The sequence below is a fragment of the Amphiura filiformis genome, chromosome 2 (assembly GCF_039555335.1).
Source record: "Amphiura filiformis chromosome 2, Afil_fr2py, whole genome shotgun sequence".
In the NCBI taxonomy this organism is placed as follows: domain Eukaryota; kingdom Metazoa; phylum Echinodermata; class Ophiuroidea; order Amphilepidida; family Amphiuridae; genus Amphiura; species Amphiura filiformis.
In genome coordinates, this window is record NC_092629.1 from 8,718,942 (window position 1) to 8,739,622 (window position 20,681).

The window sequence follows — 20,681 nt, forward strand, 5'->3', positions numbered from 1 at the left end:
TATGGGATTTATCAAAAAAGGTCAATTGATGTTCGAAATTGCAGATTGCATTTATTAGAGAGAATAGAATATATGGTCATAATTATTGCAATACATAGCAATGAAGTACATAAATTATTAAAAGCACACTAATTTATAGCGTGTACTAAGTATCTGTACTGAAGAACAACGGATGACAACCTCAATTGTTTTCAAAATTCAGATTTGTCTTATTGCATTATGTAGGCCTCCTAAATACACCAGGCACAAAAAGCAGGGATGTAAGTGGGGTAATGATCCACTTCCTGAAAATCACGTGAGCCAAGGCGATCAGCCGAGCCGAAAGCGAGACGTTTAACGGGGGTCCATGGGGCAGAGCCCCTGGCAGGGGTTCACCCCCCTCACAAAATTTTTTTTGTTGCTCTTTTTATGACAAATTATCATCATCCAATCCGGAAATGTAACAAACAAAAAATTAAATTTTTTTTTTTTTTTTTTTTTTTTACATTTCCGGATTTTTTTTTTTTTTTTGTGCCCCATTTCCGGAAGTCTTACATCCCTGAAAAAGACACTCGTCAGTTCTATATTCATCCTTTCTGTTCAATAACTGTGTAATTTTGGATTATTCTGAAATATATATTTTGTTAATTAGGACTTTGCTTTTTCATTTGACACCCTGTTCGTGAAAAATGAACAAGAATTGACCAAGATATGCGCCTCCAAAGCCTCAAACCCCAAAATCAAAAGTTGCATTTTCAACGATTTTCAATGGGAACACATCGTTGTATTGCACACAAGCACCACGGGCCAATCAATAAAGCACACAGTGTAACAGGCACAAAAATGACAATTGAATCGTTAAAATTGCAACTTTTCATTTTGGGGTTTGAGAGTTTGAGGCGCATATCTTGGTCAATTCTTGCTCAATGTTCATGAACAGGGTGTCAAATGAGAAAGAAAAGTCCAATTAACAAAATGTATATTTTAGAATAATCTAAAATTATCAAGTTATTGAATAGCAAGGACGAATATAACTGCCGAGTTTCTTTTTGTGCCTGGTGTAGTGCATTTGCTGAAATGTCTTGTTAAGCATTTGAATCCATGGGATTTTGATTACACATTGAGCTGATAGATGTTATTAACGATATAAGCACTGGAATGAAATAAATATTTACTTTCATCTTACGTGATTTGATTTGTTCAGCTCAAGTAAAAGGGCATGTGCTTACCGTATTTCCTCTGTTAAACGCCCTGAGGGCATTGCATTTTACAAACGGGGGACCTTTATTACAGAACGATAATTCTAATTCTAACTATGAACTTAGGATCAATGACTTCTGGTTCATTTACGGGTTACCGATCAGACTTTCGCCAGCTACCTATGTCATTAGCGATTGTGTGTGCACCGTAATAAGCATGGAAATATCAGCATTTTTTAAACATCTTGGTTGAAAATAACATACACTTCTACCAAAAATGGTGGGGCTATTTAATAGAGCGGGGATTAATAGAGGAAATACGGTATAATTATATTACACATTATTAGTACCTGTCACCAGGGGTGGAATTTCCCAAAAATATAAACTCAATATCTTCCTTCAAGAAGACATGATTTCCCCCGGCCTGGCAAAGAATTTGGAATCCAAGCCAATCAGAGACGTAGTAAGAATAGTTAGTAGGTGCCGTCTTACAATTACCAAGAGATCTAAAAGCTGTATTTTGATTGGTTACTCAGATGATGTAATTAACCAATCAAGGACTTGGTTAATAAATAGTCGCCTACTTTTTAACTGCAGCATGATTTGGCAGCAGGTTTACATGCAGGCGAGGGCTGACTGCAGCATCCGTTGGTTGCTTTCTTCTGGCCTTCTGCACTATCGAGTTGTTTTGGTAATCCAATAAATGGATCGGTGGGGCACTGTGGAACAAAAACAGAAAACAAGCAATGTAAATGGGCAATTCCAGTTGAAATCCATACACCCCTTATGGAAGACATGACCACACAGGGAGTGTGAATTTTAAATTGGTTACCTGAAGTGTGAATTTTAAATTGGTTACCTGAATGGCAAGTTTTGCATTTTACCTAAAACAGACAAATATCACAGATTCAGCAAAAGGCCTCCGCAAACCCCACCTTTGATATTTTCTTCTAATTCCTTACCTTTAGACCCATCTTAAATTAAATTCCAATGAAAGACTAATTTTTGGCTCTCTGATACGTAGAATTATCTTCCGGTTGTGCCACAATATTTTTAACCCAAAATTGTTTACTTCTATGTGAAAATGTACATATTGCACTGGGAAATATATTTTGTGTCATTTAAAATACTTAAGATTTGTGAGTGCTAAGACTTGTTCCAAGCCGGGGTTCCAAGTCCTTAAATATTGTGACTGCAATTGCAGTTGATTCATTGCTAAATTATAAAATTGGACTTTTATTTAACAGTTGGCATGATTAGTACTAACTAAAGGATTAGGATTTAGCTAAATTTCGTTTGGCAAAACAAGATAATATTTTTTTAATGCTAAACAAATCAGTGCTGTATTTTTCTAGAATCAAAAGTAAGTTCTTGGTGGATATACTTGCCTTTACCACAGTGGCATCACTTGACCCAGGAGAGACCTGGAAGATACTTGCGTATCTTGTGTTCTGAAGAATGGAAGACAAATCTGCATCCACCTCAACACTAACACCAGCCTGAAACGAAATCAGAAGAGATGGAAAGACATGTTAACCCTCTGCACATTTTATGGCCATATTTGGAATCAGCATTAAAAATGCATTTAAATGAGTACAAACAAGCCTGGTATTGGTTCAGTGGTTCAGAGTGATATCTCTAGATATTTTGAGAAAACAGGATTTTTAATGTGTGCCAGAGCTGCACAATACAAACTAGAGCGATAACCGCACCATAGCTGAACCATGTGGCTTCGGCAGTATATTGTGGTAGGCCTATACCACTGTCACCCGGAGTCTGTAATGGACATAATCTCGAAATGCTACGAAGGTATGACCGCCCGAGTGGTGTTAATTAAAGAGGAAAAGCAAAAATTATAAAATAAAATAGAGCAAATGTGCCCTTTGCAAGCGCACAAAGTAATTTAGGCGGATGACTGTGACGATCTGATCAAGCAGCAATACTGTGCTGGATAGTATTAATTTTAATAAGACTGTTTCATTAATTGCCGTTTTAATATACCTTGATCGTGGGAAGCTGGCATTTTGAAAACTTGACTTTTCACCTCTGTATGACCCCCTTAATGACCTTAAATAAATTTTAAAATATTTAAAACATGTTAAGAATGTCATAAGGATCATTGCATTTAAATTTCAGCTCAATTGAAGCATTTTGAAAACTTGACCTTTGACCCCTTTACTGCCCCTTAATGACCTTAAATGAATTTTAAAATATTTTCAACATGTTTAGAATGTCATAAGGATCACTGCGTTTAAATTTCAGCTCAATCGGAGCATTTTGGAAAACTTGATCTTTGACCCCTTTATGACCCCTTAATGACCTTTTAAGGTCATTAAGGGGTCATAAAGGGGTCAAAGATCAGATTAAAAATGAATCTGAAAATGTTTTTAAAATGTTTAGAATGTCATAAGCATCATTGCATATAAATTTCAGCTCAATTGGAGCATTTTGAAAAACTTGACCTTTGACCCCTTTATGACCCCTTAATGACCTTAAATGAATTTTAAAATATTTTCTAAATGTTTAGAATGTCTTAAGGATCATTGTATTTAAATTTCAGCTCAATTGGAGCATTTTGAAAAACTTGACCTTTGACCCCTTTATGACCCCTTAATGACCTTAAACGAATTTTAAAATGTTTTAAACATGTTTAGAATGTCATAAGGATCATTGCATTTAAATTTAAGCTCAATCAGAGCATTTTCGGTTAAAATGACATTTTTTGACCCCTGTGACCACTGGATGACCTCTGATGTTTGGACATATTTTTATTATATTCTTTACATTTTTCTCTTTTATATGACACTACTTGGGGGGTCATACCTTCATGGCATTTAGAGATATGTCCAGTTTAGACCAAATGGTTAGTCAGTTAGTAAGCTAGTAAGTAAGTAAGCTAGTAACATACACTAATATAGGCTGATACCATTTCATGGTTCAGCAAAAAGGGTACATTTGTATATTGGACAGGACCTCCAACATGAAAACATCCAAAAATACACCATTGGCAAAATGTCAAAAATCAGAAGAAAAACAAATTATGGTTGAAAGGACCTTGAAGTCAAACATGAAACATTGAAAAATTGCAAAAAATCATGACCGTTTCTGCTGGCCACCAAGATTGCTGTGTTGCCCTCAGTGACCGACCCTAAATCCTGAAAAATCAGGGTCACAATTTTTATTGAATGATGATTTTTATATGTTCACAAAATTAATATGTCATTGAAAGACAAGTCGAAATTGATTATCTAACAATTATCCAGTAGTCAAAATTATCCAATGTCCCTAATGGAAGTATGATTATTTAATATTTGTGGGGAATTTTTAAAAACTGATGGTTAAAAAAAATCCGATAGACCAACCCAACCTTCCCATTTTTCCCACTTGAGGGCAACACAACAACATTTTGGGCCTTAAGGTACTAAGGTAGTAAACGTGACCAAAATAGCTGTTTAGGCTATATATAGCCCTAGAAAAAGAAACAAAAGTATGTCTTTAACAATGACTAATAAATATGCATAATATAGTTAACCCTGAAACTTTTGTGATCCTTGTTCAAGGCCATATATAGCAATCAAAATATCACACTGTAGTTGACCGGACACTTTTGTAATCATTGTTTCAAGGTCATACATACAAAATGTAGCAATCGGAATAACAATGCATTAAACCAGACCATGGTGGGTGTGAGGGTGACCTTCATCTCTACCCCCTTGCAAGGGAGTCACTCTCACACAAAAGTGCTATCCATCCATGTCAGAAAACAAGGTCTTAGGTAAGATTTGAAGGTTTGGGTGTTATTCAAAAACAAAGTACAGGGTGTATCAAAATGATTGGCAGCCATCAGTTTCCAGTGATTATGGACAATAATAACATGCAACACAGAGGTTACCTTATTTATAGAAAAATTTTAAGAAAGGTCATAAAACAATAAATCATGGGCATTACAAGAGGACCCAATGTTGCATATTGAAGAACAGGCTTGTCAATAAACACCAGAAACTGATGGGTACTGATGTGTATTTACTAATTTAGTTGTGTAAAACACTCGGCTGGCTGCATAAGCCCTTGTCGGACAACCTCTGAAAATACCCTAAAGCGCTCCACAGACTCCGAGTATTGTACGTACAATATTGTATGCAACATATCTACGTTATTTAATCTATTGCCATTCTATTTCCAGTAATGTTTCAGTTCTAACGAATGTTTGATGACGAAAAATCGATAATATGTTACATGTAATATCTAGTAGAAATATATTATCGATTTTACGTCATCAAACATTCGTTAGAACTTAAACATTACTGGAAATAGAATGGCAATAGATTAAACAACGAGATATGTTGCATACAATATTGTAATGCATAATAAAAAGTCTGAATACTGCTTAAATGGTGTATTGTATACAACCAATTTATAACCGCCAAATACATGCAAACCCCCCCAAAATGGCATAACAGGTTATTTTAGTTTAACTTTCAACATCTGCGGAAAGAGAAACCATGTGAAAACAAACAAATTCTTTTCTTACACAAAACATTAAATTATGCTGACTTAACCATCAATTTTCTACTTCCAAGTCAACCAGCAAATAACCAAGTTTCCTAAAAGTAAAATCATCTAGCTGTTAAAATCAGCCCATCTGAAAAAGTACATGGTGAATCAAAATGATTGGTACCCATTACCTTTGTCGTCTAAGGGGCTGTGCAATAATTATGAGCCCCCCCCCTCTCGGCCCGCCAAAAATCGTTTGCCACCCTCTCGGCCCGCCAAAAAATCTTTGCCCCCCACTTTACACATGCCAAAATTTTGCACATTAAAGCGTTTCCGTACTGTTTACTTAAGCCTTTTCAGAGCGTTTTAATTAAAATGCGCCCCATGAATGTGTGCCAAAAATTGCTTGCCCCTCCTTTCGACTCGCCAAAAATTTCTTGCCCCCAAATTTTACCCTCCCCAGGGCTCATAATTATTGCACCGCCCTAATGACATGTCTGCTTCTTTCATTAGATCCTCTTGAAATGACCACAATTTATAGTTTTATGACCTTTCATTACATAAATCATTTTCACTGGATATTGAAGGGTACCAATAATTTTGATGCACCCTGTACCACTTTTTTTTTTTTTTTTAGGCACCCCTGTGTGGCGAAGACATGTGGCGAGTCACCAACAGTGGTCTTTTTTCAAAGACTACTCATGATTGAGGGGGCCGAGCGGCAAAGCCACGAGTGGGCGCAGAAGGCACAAAAGAGTGGCGAAGCCGGGCTGCTGATTTCAAGAGTGTGTGGTTCCCAGTGGTTTCTCTCCCTGTGGGTAATATAGGCCTACCCAGCAAACACAAAAGGCTTTTAAAATGGTACATGTATAAACAGATTATATTTTGGGTTTTTTGTTTTGGTTAAAAACGTTTTTGATAACATTAAATATCTGGTTTTATAAAGATCATGAAAATGTTTTAAAAAATTTTTTTTTATGAAAACACACTGCAACAAATTTTTTTTAAAGTGTCAAAATGTTGTTTAAAATATTTCTTGCAAACATTTTTTGGCCAAATATTTCATCAACACTCAAATAACATTATGTTAGAATATTTTGTAGTAAGTTTTCAAAATGTTTTTGTTATGAAAACATTTTATACATATCCTTTATATAACCTGACATTTAATTCTGGCAACCTTTTTAACCTTTCGCAAATAATGTCAAAAACGTTTTGTTTGCGTGGTACATGGTCTAGATTGACATGACAGCTGACATGCCAGTGATTTTCCCAACACAGTGTGTAAACTAGATTTACCTAACTGTTGCAAAAATGGGGGACACGGTAGGACAACTCTTAACACAATGGAAAGCTATCATGGCTAGCACTACATGTATATCTGAACTGGATGCCATTATTCATCATGACCATGGTCCAACAGTTATGAGTGGATTTCTTGGAAGAGCTGTTTCACTAACAAACTTTAAACATAAACAATTGATGACATAAAGGGTCTGGAAATAATAGAAGTTATGGAAGGGAAACACCTAACCTTTTTGTACATGAAAAACATGTCAAGTTATTGAAAAATTAATAAACAAAATTATGGTAAGCCCTCCTGAAAGACACATACAGTAAATATACACTGATCCAAGTATATTCCCACATTAATTTTGGTTATAATCCTCTCCTGCATTTTCCAAAAATTCAAGAATTCCGTATTTTTCCTAATAAGCGCCCAGTCTCTATGAAACGCCTACACCCAAAATTGTCCAAAATGAAAATTGAAAAAGCAATAAAATTTACCATTAGTGCAAATATACATTAAAAGAAAATTAGATCATTCCTAGGTCTCACTGGATATTATAGGATCAGTGTTTGAATTAAGCATTTTTTTATGTGTAGCAAAATTTGCTTTCCTTACTTTTCTCTTGGTACATTCACATATTTCAGTGTGTAAGTCTATGGCATAAAAATGCTACTTAACTCCAAAATTGTGCAATGTAGCAAATACCAGCTATTTCCAACGCTGTATAGGATTAAAGAAATTAATTTCTCATGATGATAAGCCATTCCTCCTGCAAACAGATGCATCTAAACTGTAATGGGTGGTGTTATTTTGGTCATTTAATGTGAAAACATACACAAAAAATTGTTCCCTAATAAACGCCCAGCCTTCATGAAATGTCACAGCCCAGGGGCCCTTATTTAGGAACAATACGGTAATGCCAGTCAACACAAAACATCAGGTTATATACATGTGCAAAAGTATAAAATATTTTAATAACTTCTGCAAACATTCTAACATTATTTTAAAGCAGTATTTCATGATTCTAGCATCCTCTTTTTATGAGAAAGCTTTCTCTGCATTTGTAACACTTCCCTGGATGAAGACGAACAAAAAAAAAACTCACCTTGAAAGTCAACTCAGAGTCAAAGGGAAGTTCTGCTTCATATTCACTCAGTGTCCCCTGGTAGGTGACCTTTGACCCATCAGATGGTGAGGGATTCAGCTTGAACATTCTATATGTAGCAGATACAAACTTGAGTTCTCCTGTCAAGGAACAAAACAAGGTGAGAAAATTTGAGACAAAAATTTTGTAAGGCCTCATAACTGCTAAATTATTGGTCTAAAGAATGTAAAAGTATGCATTTTAGAATGGCAATGACATGATGAATTCATCTGTGAGGTCAAATTTTTTTTGGTCAACATAACAAAAAAATTGTTAAGCCAAATTTTTTTAAATTAATTTTCAAAAACTAGATAAAAATATCTAGGACCAGATTTTTTATTTTTTTGAATTTTGACCAACTTTGAGAAGGTCAAAAAATGCAAAATTTTCAAAAAATCATAAATCATAATCATAATATTTTTGGTGAAGTTGGTCAAAATTCAAAAAAATGTAAAAAAAGTTCCTAGATATTTTTTTATCCAGTTTTTAAGAATTAATAATAAAAAATGTTGACCGAAAAAATTTGGGCTAAAAAAAAAGTTTTAGGCGATGAAAAAAAAAATCCTGTTCTACGGGCAGCCGGACCTTTCAAGTAGCTATAGGGTCGGTCGGCGTTGCTTTTTTTTCCTGAAAAATCTGAAAAAATCTAAATTTTTTTGCAAACATATTTTCTAAAAATGTTCAGCCAAAACTAATAAATTTTGGGCAAAAAATGGCTGATTTTACATGATTTTAGCAAAATTCCCCGAAACGCATACTTGGATCAGTCGGGCCCGTAGAACAGGTTTTTTTTCTGTAAAAGCAAAGCAAAAAAACACTTTTGGAGGCCCATAAAATCCAAAGAAGCAAAAAAATAGTAACACCGTTCAAGAAAAGAGAAAAATTCAAAAACAATTTTTACCCCTACCCACTTCTATATAACTAAGTAAAAATTCTTATGCTGTACCTCAATTTTTGAGTATTATCGCACAGGCTTTACATGCATGTATGTGCAGTTTCAGGCATGGAAAAAAACCCACTGAAACATGTTGACCAATGCAAAGCGTAGCGAGCGGAGCTATCGTAGATTACGGCCGACTGTCCACAGGCCCTTGGTGGGGTCCAGGGGCAAAGCCCTGGCGGGGGTCCTATGGGCGGATTCCCCTGAAGCCAGAGTTTCCATGATTTAAATACCCTTTGGAAGCCTTTCTGGAGGATTAATTTTACTAGAAGTTAAAAAATGATACATAAAATAACCACTCATTGATTTTTTTGCATAGAGTCTGGCCTGTTTTTTAGGGTTACGCCAATTAAACTATTTTTTTAGGCCTTAATGTTGGTGAATGTTTAAAAAAAAACACCAAAAAGAGGAAAATTAAAAATCCGCAGAAACTTTTCATGCCTGCAATTTAGATGCACGATCCTGGAAGCTAGGATAGATTGCAGATCAGAACACATGCAATAGCTGTTAACACTCAACTATGGCCAACTTTGTGGACATACATGTACTGTAAAGATTTGCGCATGAGCTCCTTTGACCGAGGGTATATTTTACGTACAAACTGATGAGAGCTCCATCCCCTGAAAATCCCAACAAGAATTAATAAGGGTTCCTCCCCTTATTTGCTGGTAGGATTTTTAAGGGAGGTCACTTAAAGTTTAATGCCTTAAATTCCAGTTATGTCCATATGTGCCATTGTTCAAATCTTTATGATATACTATAACTTTAATTAAGCTATTATACAGCTTTTTAGAGCAATTCTATTGCCTACTGGACCATCATGATTTTATTCCTTTTTTGTGACTGCAAGTTTAATGAGGCATCAAACAATGCCTGAAAATCACAGAAAACCACACAATAACTTGTATACCTATTCAATCATTGGTCAAATCAACAATAAATGTACTGATAACTTATGGTGGTTTCTTGGATGTTTATCACTGTGTAAATGGCGAATACATAATGGATCCCATGTTGCACCTAGCACCACTTTCCCTAGTTGGACAAACTCAAAGATCCTACACCACCATGACCACTGACCCTAGAATGATCTGTACCTATAAAAGTAAAATAGTGCACTCACAAGTTACCAGGGATGATACCCAGGTACTAGTATCATACCTTGATCTTGTTTGCAAGATATTTTAACTTACTATAGGTTCGTATGTTAACCACATGATATAGGCCTATAACCATTGCATACATTACGCACCCACTCATAACTGAATTTAGGCATAGGCCTACATTAATTTTTAATTTTTGAAGATTCATAGACAGCGTTCGAAATTTTGGTTGTCCGTCGCCCGGGACAACTAAAAAAAGTCACCGGACAACCAAAAATACTGATTTGGTTGTTCGCCGGACAACCATAAATCTGTAGCCAAAATTCACCTTTGTAGGCCTACGTGTATCACATATCATGTAGGACTTATACACTGATATTCAAGTACATTAATAGCAAAAAAACTTGTACGAACAACCAAAAACTTAGACGGACAACCAGAAATTGTAACCTGGTTGTCCGTGGGACAACCATTTATTTTTCCTTAATTCGAACACTGTTCATTGATAATTAATTTTGCTGTCCTAAGAATGTCAAAAAGACTTGGACAAGTCTAGTGACAAACAAGCTTGGATAATAACGACACAATTTTATCTCACCTGGCTTTTTATCCTATAAAAAATTCTATAAAAACGTTTACCAAATTAAAATGATAGTTTTATTGCATAAACAAGTAAATAATTATATTTCCTTTTTATTGTTTTGGGTCATGTGGATGAAGTGAGTAACTGCAGTAAATTTGATTTTGTGATTTTTTTCATGTTTATCATTATTTTCAGGGGGGGGGGGATAGGTGAGTACAGGGATTTTGGCAGATTTGGGGTGCATTTTAAATTCAAGCTTCTTGGTATAACCTTGGGCCACAATTTTCTGATAACTGGTTTAGAGATGGGGTGCTTTTCACAAATTTCCTCAAAAAAAATGCAGATTCTTCCAATTTGTTTTCAAGAATTTTACAAATTTAACGTAATATTCTGAAATAATTGAAAATTTGTTTATTTTTGGGAGGTATTTTTCCAAATTTTGTAGGCCTGTTTTTTTGAATACCATAAATCATATACCCAATGCCATAAATCCATACCCAATCCCAAACCAAGACCAGGGGTCCTGGGACCCCTTACTTTTTTGTTTTGGACGATTTCGACCCCTTAAATTATAAGTTGAAATTGACCAACCGGTCCTATCAAAACTAAATTACATGATGCACGATAATTTAGAATTATCTAAATCCTTTGCCGAGTTGCTCATAATAAATAACTTCGAACCCCTTAAAATTCTCATTGGACCCCTTACATTTGGGTTTTGCAGGGCTTAAAGGGTCCGGTAAAAATCTGGACCCTTTCAATTTTTGAGCTGGTGCTATCTCTGATTAACCCCTTTGGATTATTTCAAAAGTCTGGTTCAGACAGTAATTAAAACAGTAATTAACACAAAATATTAAAAAAAAATGAAAACATATTTTTTATGGCTTGACATAATCATGAATTGTCGTATCTCAGACACCAGAAGGTAATTTTAGATACATGTAGTTTTCACTAGGCCTATAGATAAAATAGAACAATATTACACACAAAACTTGATAGAAGTGGTTTTACTTTGCAAAAGACTTCAGTTGCCAAAACTTTTCAGCACCAAGGCTTGGCACATTGATATACAAGGAGTCTCAAGTTGCCCAATTTTTAAGCTTCCAAAAAAGGTACCCAATACTGGATATTTGGGCGGATTTACTCGAATTTACAACCCAAATCCCCCAATTGGATGGAAAAGCACTTGACTTAAAATCCTGTAAATGGGAAGTTACGGACCGATCAATAAATGGTCACAAAACCCTATGTAATTGCAATTGGGAACTTCAGACATTCAAAACCTTTATAAATCGGCTAAATTGAAAGAAAAATATATCAAACTACTGCGGCGACCTGACTCGTGCAAAGTATCCCAATTTTAGGCAAGTAGTGGCACAGTTTTTTGCGTAGCAGCAAGTAATCGCCAAATAGCCCAATTGTGCACCTAAGGCATGGTGTTGGCATCACTGGTTGTTCTCTTGATGATTTACACGCTTTTGTTCTGGTTTTGTGGAAGGTCAAGGCCTGCATGCAGCTGGTCATTGGGAATGCCTGGAGGGGATAATAAAATGACAATATAATGTCATCATCATCATCATCATCATCATCATCAGTCGGCTGCGGAGCAGGCGACTACAAGCTTTCTCCAACTAATGCGATCTTGGGCAAGCGAAACAATTTTGTTTGGCTGCAGCATCCCTTCAGTATCTCCCAGGAGGTGCTGGACATACTGTAAGTACAGTGTGCGTGGCCGTCCCGGTTTCCTCTTCCCATGTGGTGGAATATAAAGCGCATATTCTTTCACAGGCTCGCCATCTTCAAGACGCAGTATATGGCCGAGAAATTTGAGTTGATGAATCTTGACTCTGGAAACCAGTGGAGTGGTTTTGGTCAGGTTGTAGATGGTTTCATTTGGAATGTCACTGTATTTTATAAGGCAGTGTCAATATAATGTCACTGTATTTTATAAGGCAGTGGACTGTGTCCGAGCCTTATCACTTACTTTTTTCATGAGAGTGAGGATCGAGTTTCTGAGGAAAGGAAATCCAGAAATTCACGGTAATTCACCTAACATTTTATTTTCGTTTTTAGTCCCGCGCCCCATCGGCAAGGACCCGAATACCCCCAATCCCCTCAGCTGATGGTACTATTGTATGTGGCAGTATAGTGAGTCTGGGTTCTCTGGTTTTAATTCTTTGGCATAAATTGAACATGAACATGGATTCTTTAGCCCTCCCCCCTGTACATGTACCAGCTGGACGAGTTTCATGATTTTACGTATGGTTCAATAGATATATCCATGAAAAATATTTATTTCCAAAATATCAGTTGATTCCAAAATTGTTAGTGTAATTTCTGTCTGATGACACAGACAGAAAATACAAATTGGGAATTATGGTTTTTTTCAAATTACTGAATCTGGAAGAAAGGTTACACACACAAGCATTATGTAATTCTAGTATATCTTTCTTGGAATTAAGTGGGGGATAAGGCTGTGGATCACACACAAAGTGCCCCTTTGTTTAAGCATGTAAGTTATTTTTCCAATACACAGGCAGTATTGTCCAGTGGTATTCATGCATGCAAAATCATTATGAAATTTATTTGGTGTGCAACTGCTATAAATATACTGCCCTCTAGAAGTCACTGACAATTTTATATAAAGCAAGAGGTTGAGCAATTATAGAGGGCTGTACTCACAGTTTCATTTCTTGCAAATTTCTAACAGACAGTGCAGAACATGGATTTTAGTAGTACTAGCTAAATTGAATCAAATGACAGGATTGAGTTTCTCACAGGAAAGAATCCTCCAAATATGATTGGTAACTGGGGTGGGGTTTGGGTTAAGGGAGGGTCACTCAAGAAGTACACATAAACTCATGTGAAAAGGTGTGTTTGTTGCAACAAGACAAGTAAAATGTGCGACACCTTCAGGGGTTAAGAAAAAACAGATTTTCAAGAAAAGGGCATTTTCAGCTTATGTAAGTTATGTGCTCTGTCATACATGAGTGCCCAAAACGGATTGGTACTGGTCACTTCTTGGAACCATAGAAATATAATGTGACCAAATTGCAATAGCATGTGAGAGGCAAAAATTAGTCTCTTACACTTGGATGATTTCAACTTGTTTCCCCGGGATATTTTTAAAACCCTAACCCTGAACCTAAGAACCCTAAACTTAAAAGTGTGTAAAAATGAACCGCTGTTCTTCCCTGTAAAATCCCACCACAAAATATACCGCCGTCTTGACTTGCTTCAAAAAAATAAAATGGCAAGCTTTAGTTTACAATGTTGATCCTCATTTTCATTCAAAATTATAATTTTACATGTATAATGGTAAAGGCAACCTTAAGGGGGTACTACACCCCTGCCTAATTTTGTGCCTATTTTTGCATTTTTTTCAAAAATTATAGAGCATAAAGTAAGATATGTATATTATAGGGGCAAGGACTACAACTACTGCACTGGAAATTTTATTTCAGCACACACAACAGTTGTGGAGTTACAGTCAAAAATGAGGGAAAACCAATATTTGATCAATAAATCAATAACTACTTGCCTTGAGTTCCTGAATTTTCGGTGCAGTAGTTGTAGTCCTTGCCCCTATAATATGCATATCTTATTTGTCAGCAATGCGCTTTACTTTTTGAGAAAAATGCAAAAATAGGCACAATTTGGCCAGGGTGTAGTACCCCTTAATGTAAGTCAATTTATTGGTTCCTGTTCACAGTCCACGCCAAATCAGATCTGCCTATTTTTTTACATTCTTTTCTTTGTATTTTCACAGCCCTTCATTTTCATTTTTTAGGCCCCCCAAGACCCCTTTACACCCTTGTATCTACATCTGTTCGCTACTGTGTAAACATTTGTTTGTTTGTTTGTTTGTTTGTTTACCCAGGTTGGTCTGTGAGGAACACATGCTAATCCATGGAAAACCATGGACCGTTCCAAGCTCATACAACTGTACAAGCCTGGATAGCCAGTGTAGGCTAATTTGGTAGAGGTTATCCCACATAGAATTGTCAGCAGGCCTGCAGACTTACCTAGAACAGCAGCAGCCTGTTCGTCACTAATGTCGACTGGCGCAGTGCTAACAAGACGTGGGGTGGTGAATCCACACTGCTTACTGAATGAAATGAGGTCCTTCCATGGAAGAGCACCCGCAAGACATTCTCCTGGATGAAGACAAAGTATACATTAAAAGCAGTTTGGACTATGAAATCTAAAAAAAAAGTTATTCCGCCCACCAGCTTCTACCAGAATACAGGCACGAGAATGGCTTTTTTGAAAACTGCCTGAAAAAGCGTGTGAATTCAGCTTAAAAAGGCCCAAAACAGGCTGAAAAAAAATAAGAATACGAAAATTTGGACAACAAAACTGCCTGAATTCAAGCAAAAACCTGAATATTCTCATGCTTGAGAGTAACATTAACATTGTTTGTTTTCTTGGCCTTGAGGTAATAAGGTGAATACACTTTACAACATGTGAAACATACAAATGTGATATGATCATGTCGGAATTTACTTGGAAATACTGATTTTTAGATATACAGGTATCAGATGTGCACAATACAGAATGCAAAAATTGACCTTTAACCTCTCAAATTGACCTACCCCATAGCACCTTGTCATTGCGGACAGCATCAGGTAGTTCGTTCTCTGTATAGATGTCGCTGAAGTACAGCTCTCCACCCGGCTTGAGCACCCGGTACGCTTCTTGCAGTACCGCTCTCTTGTCTGGTGAAAGATTCACGACACAGTTGGATCTGTAATAAGAAATGAGTTAATTGTTTATAGGACAACTTCTCTGTTGTGACCATTGACAAACTCCTCGACACTGTGACTAGCAAAATACGCATCCAAGTCACTATCGAACTTGAGGTGAACCAATGTATAGTTTTACTTTAAGTACACTTTTGGATATTTTTTTTTGGGGGGGGTAAAAGGCCCATATTTTGCAAATTCACTCTAGCAGATGATGCTGGCCTTTGCCAGTCAGTGTACTCTGTTTATTATATGTATATACTATGTGCCATATCCAGTGACGTTGGTGACCATGGAATGCCAATCTATCCTGTTCTTTGCCAATCTCAACAGCTTGGTGTTATCCACACCCATCCAGGCTGTGATACTTTATCCTATGGTGCCCTTTGTCTCTATACATATAAATATAAACTGCTCAAATAAAGAAAGTCCGCAGTCATGTAACCCGTCCTACACCAAAACCTGATCTTGTTATGAAAATTTGATTGATACGGTTGTGTGCAGAATCTTGTTAGCTCTGATTTGATACCAAATTTGATACCAAACACTCAAAAGTGACAAAGACTGATACCAGTTTATGGCATTTGGTGCATTTTCAAAAGTTGCAAATCAAAACGATAACGCGGTCGAAATTGCTGAGCGTGGCAATGTGGTCAAGCTTGCTTGCCCACGATGAACCCATGTCGACTATCCCAAGTGCGCCGCTGTATTCAATTGTTAATTTAAAACGCATGGATTGCTACAGTGCTTTACTGATGAATACTAGGGCTCGATGCGATCGATATGACCTAGCGGTTGTTTCGCTTTATCAATGGTCGCGCTGTGCCATTCACCTCTATAGCTCCGCTGCGTGGTCCATTTTTAATTTGCAACTTTTGAAAATGCACCAAATTTCATATACTGGTCTCAATCTCTCTGAATTTAGAGTTTTGGTGGCAAATTTGGTATCAAGTTGGAGCTAACAAGATTCTGCACACGACTTTATCAATTAAATGTTCATAACACGATCAGATTTTGGTGTAGGACGGGTTACATGACTGCGGACTTTCTTTATTTGAGCAGTTTATATTTGTCTACAAGAAAGACTTGACCCATCGTGAGTATGGGTTTGGGTCCGAAGCCAAATGGAGCTGGGTACAGGGCTACGGGTACTGGTATGGAAATTGGGACTTGAGTACAGACCAGAAATTGGGACTTGAGTACTACTCTGTGATTTCATATCAAATTATATTTCTATCTGTTGTGTAATTAATCGATCAGAATCATCATCAAGTTAAGTTATTTTCCATCGTAATCATTATTGTCTTTGAAATCATTTTAATAGATAATGGTTTATCTTTAATTTGAAAAGGTCATTTACCTCTGTATTGATTATGAAAATGTAGGCATCCTTTGATTCTCAAATTTATGAGTATTTCAAATGTTTTATGTCTTCATTGTTTATTGTCTTCCATTCATAGAAGTTTTAAGAGCACTTTAGCAATTGATTCCTTTTATATGAGTGTGTATTGTCATCCCAATTAGTTAAGTGTGATAGAATTTATGGCCACTTATCTTTTGGCGATGGTAGGTGATCTACTTATGAATATTCATGAGAAAGTTTTATCTCTTTAACGGGTTGTGTATTGTTAAGAGTAGTCATTAAGTAAATGCTTAGTTAAGGTTATTATTTATGCTGTTGCAGAGATGGTACTTAAGTTGGTTTTCAAGTGTTTTTCTGGTGAGCTTGCCCCTTAGATAATTTTAACTTCACTTCAGGGTTGCCAAACCCGCGATTTGGGCGCCCAATTGGGCGATTTTCAACTTCCGTCCCCGCGACAAAGAAAGTGCTCCTTGATTTCGCGACATTTGGGCTACTTTGAAAATCTCACCCGCGAAATGTATTAAATGTTGGGCGATTTGTGATAAAGCCGACTTCAAAACTTATTTTTTTGATCATGATTGCCAATTCTTTCAATGGTCATTCAACAAAAGCACCAAACAAGTAATTCAATAAGCAACTAGTTACAAAACACTCTGTGGTCAGTGTGCTTCCCATATAACAATGGCACGCACATAGTCCATACAGGACCAACGCAATATTTAGTACCATAATCAACGCCGTCAGGCGTTGGTCCTTACACATTGGGTCGCTACCCCCAGCAGTGTCCCTCATTATAATAAACAGTGACTAAAACCAAATCAGTCGATGAGTTAGGTCATGAATCCAAATATGGAAAATAGCCCGCCCACCATTCGGGCTATCATTCAACCGCATCTATTACATAACTGGGACTCTCAAGTCATCTCAAGTACTTGGTATCTCAATCGATTGATTTTGATAATGCAATAAAAGCAATACTAACTTTTGAGGTCGCTTACCAGTGGCTAGTATGAATTCGGAAAGTTTTTTGTTGCTATATCAGTGTAGTTCGAGATAGTGTAGGCCTAATCAGTGTTAACAAAAAGTCATTTGTATGATTCTAGGTTTGTTTTCCTTTTTTTTATTTAATATTGTCACATTTGTCAAGAGGCCTAACCGTGATACCATTAAAAAGGCTAAAAGAACATTAATTCTACACACCGTTTATTTGGAACTGAACTTTGATTTATTAAAGTCATAATGGTTAATTTTTTTCAAACCTGATTTTTTGGCATATTTGTAACGTATACACATGTCACAACTTGCACCTAAATGGAATCAGCCAAATTAGTTGTGTTTGTAGGTAAACAGAGCATAGTTCGACATAAAGTCATAATTCAAGAATTATGACTTTATCATCATGCATATCCTCCTATAGAACTGCGTGTTAAACGGCCAAAATAACAAGCAGTGTTTACCTCGTTATTTCAGCTCAAAATGGACAAAACCATTCCCGATAATTAGGGCCTATTACTGGTATTATTTCAGCATTTTGAATATATAATGACAATTGACAAATTTAAAATTTGAAGGAAATCGTACATTAAGCCTATTTAACACCTAACTGGAAATAACAGAGTGAGTAAAATAAAATAAAAGGCGATACAACTCGCAACTTAAAGTACTGTTGATATTTCAAATGCATGTGAAAAAAAAGGAACGGAAAAATTACAGTATATTTCTTTAATCCAGAAGGCATGAAAGGGCCTGTGATTACTATTTGAATTTAGGGTTTTGATTTAAACTATTTTAATATCAAATCTTTAAAAAACAACATGGTCTTCTCGTTTCAACTGAGGGGCATGGGATTCACCACTTTTAATTGATCAATCGAAAAATTAATTGATGATTTAATAAAACAATATTAAATTCAATGTAAATAAATAATAAATAAATATTTTCTTTATATAAATAAATGGATAAATAAATCAACAAATAATTCGAATAAAATGAATAAAAACCATAAGCCTGATAAATGGCAATAATATAAATCAATAAACGAATAGAAAATAAATAAATGAATAATAAAACAAAAACTGATGAATAGAAATAAGTATATTAACGAATAATTAATGAATACACATTATGTTAATTCCTTTTCTTGAAAATAATAAGTTCAGCAAGTTCTTTCTTTCTTCCTTTCCTTCTTTCTTCTTACTTTCTTGCTTTCTTTCCTTCTTTCTTTCTTTCTTTCTTTCTTTCTTTCTTTCTTTCTTTCTTTCTTTCTTTCTTTCATTATTTAATACGGGCCTATAATTATATTTAGGCCTATTTCATTATCATCAATTATGTTTTATTATTAATGTAAATAAATGAGTGAAACCCGAAGTTTTTATGAAGCGTGTGTCCTCCAATTCTATATCTTTCTTAAACATGTTAAACGAATAGGCCAACTATCACAATTAAGGCCCATGAAAATCAATTCCGAGTTTATCGTCCCTTTTTTTTCCCAGGTTGGTGAGGTGACTTTTTCATTTTTCATTTTTTCATTATTTCATCAGATTTCATTATTGACCTAAAATGCATGTTGATTTAAAGCCACACTCATACATGTTATTTATAAACATGTTTTTATATGGGTAGGGACTAGAAAAGTTAGAAAAGAGCCTGGTTTTGCTTACAAGTTATGAATGTATATGTTTTACAAACAAAAATATATGTTTCCAATTGCTAAAACTGGTGAAAACACTGATACTTTGAAAATAATGAATTATTTTGGCATTTTTGAAAATTTGACGCTGGTGTTTTTGGTTTCCAAAAAGTGGCGCTGGCGGGGACGATAAACTCGAATCGACTTTCACGCGCCTAATAGAGGTTGTGCATATGACGTATCATATACCGTAAATATGGCGGACTACTCAAATCCATTCAACAAAAGCAATGAGTGCAATCTACCGAGACAGTTCGTCTCACATAGAGCGTGTTTATAGTGAGCCAGATTATCCGGTATTTAGCTGGACTGCCACGCAGTCTATATTTGTTTATATTTTACTAACCATTGCCAATCTAGACTACGCGACAGTTTAACGGAAAGATTGTCTCGCTATAAACACGCTCATACATAACAAATGCACTACGATCAAATAGGTTGATTACAACATTTGATTAAATGGACTGCACTGGCCCATGATTACGTTGAAGGACGCCGGTTCAAATCCTTTGTTTGTAGCCAATTACTAATTTCAAGCACAATCTCTATACAAAAATAGTAACGAATCGTGGTTAACCAGGACAGTATTAAATGTAGTGATGACAAAAGGAACTGATTGTGTGCAACCTACAAGTACAGGTCAGTGAACTGAGGGTAAGAAGAAAACCGAGTATTATAATAGCATGAACACATATCAACTGAAGAGGATTAATAATCAATTTCGTTACGTAATACTTGTGTCAATCCCAAGCAAGAAGCTGGTGTTCTGGTAGCAGGTAGGCAAGCCACACCTACTGACAGCTATTGGTGATATTCAGTCAATCGGATTGGCTGAATGTCATTAGTAGCTGTCAGTAGGCGTCAATTAATCAGTTTGACATTTCCCCGACTTTCCGGGAAGGATATGTCTAATGTAGAAGGACCCACGCCTGACGGCGTGGACTATCGTACTAAATGGAGCGTGGTCCTCCTTGAAGGACTACACGCACAGGGAGGGGGCTGGTTAATCGCATCACATGTTGTTGCTAAAGACCACTTGAGCTGGAGAATTATCCTTAGAATATTTCCATCTAAATACTCACAAGTGGTTTAAGACGACTTAAGTTGCTTCTTAGTGGCAGCGGGGTGCCAAGTTTGAAGTTTCTACTTCA

The 20,681-nt window shown here is 36.1% G+C and overlaps 1 protein-coding gene across 1 annotated transcript in view; it reads right to left on the reverse strand.

The window, feature by feature from the left end:
- Positions 1-851: 851 nt before the first annotated feature.
- The window catches only part of LOC140145850 (arsenite methyltransferase-like), a 34,556-nt gene continuing 14,726 nt past the window's right edge, over positions 852-20,681 (reverse strand). The window contains exons 4-8 of the mRNA XM_072167538.1: positions 15,329-15,480; positions 14,759-14,890; positions 8,069-8,208; positions 2,567-2,677; positions 852-1,897 (exon numbers count right to left, since the gene is read on the reverse strand). Of these exons, the coding sequence (XP_072023639.1) occupies positions 1,766-1,897; positions 2,567-2,677; positions 8,069-8,208; positions 14,759-14,890; positions 15,329-15,480 (667 nt within the window). The 3' untranslated portion in view covers positions 852-1,765. The remainder of the gene's footprint in view (positions 1,898-2,566; positions 2,678-8,068; positions 8,209-14,758; positions 14,891-15,328; positions 15,481-20,681) is intronic.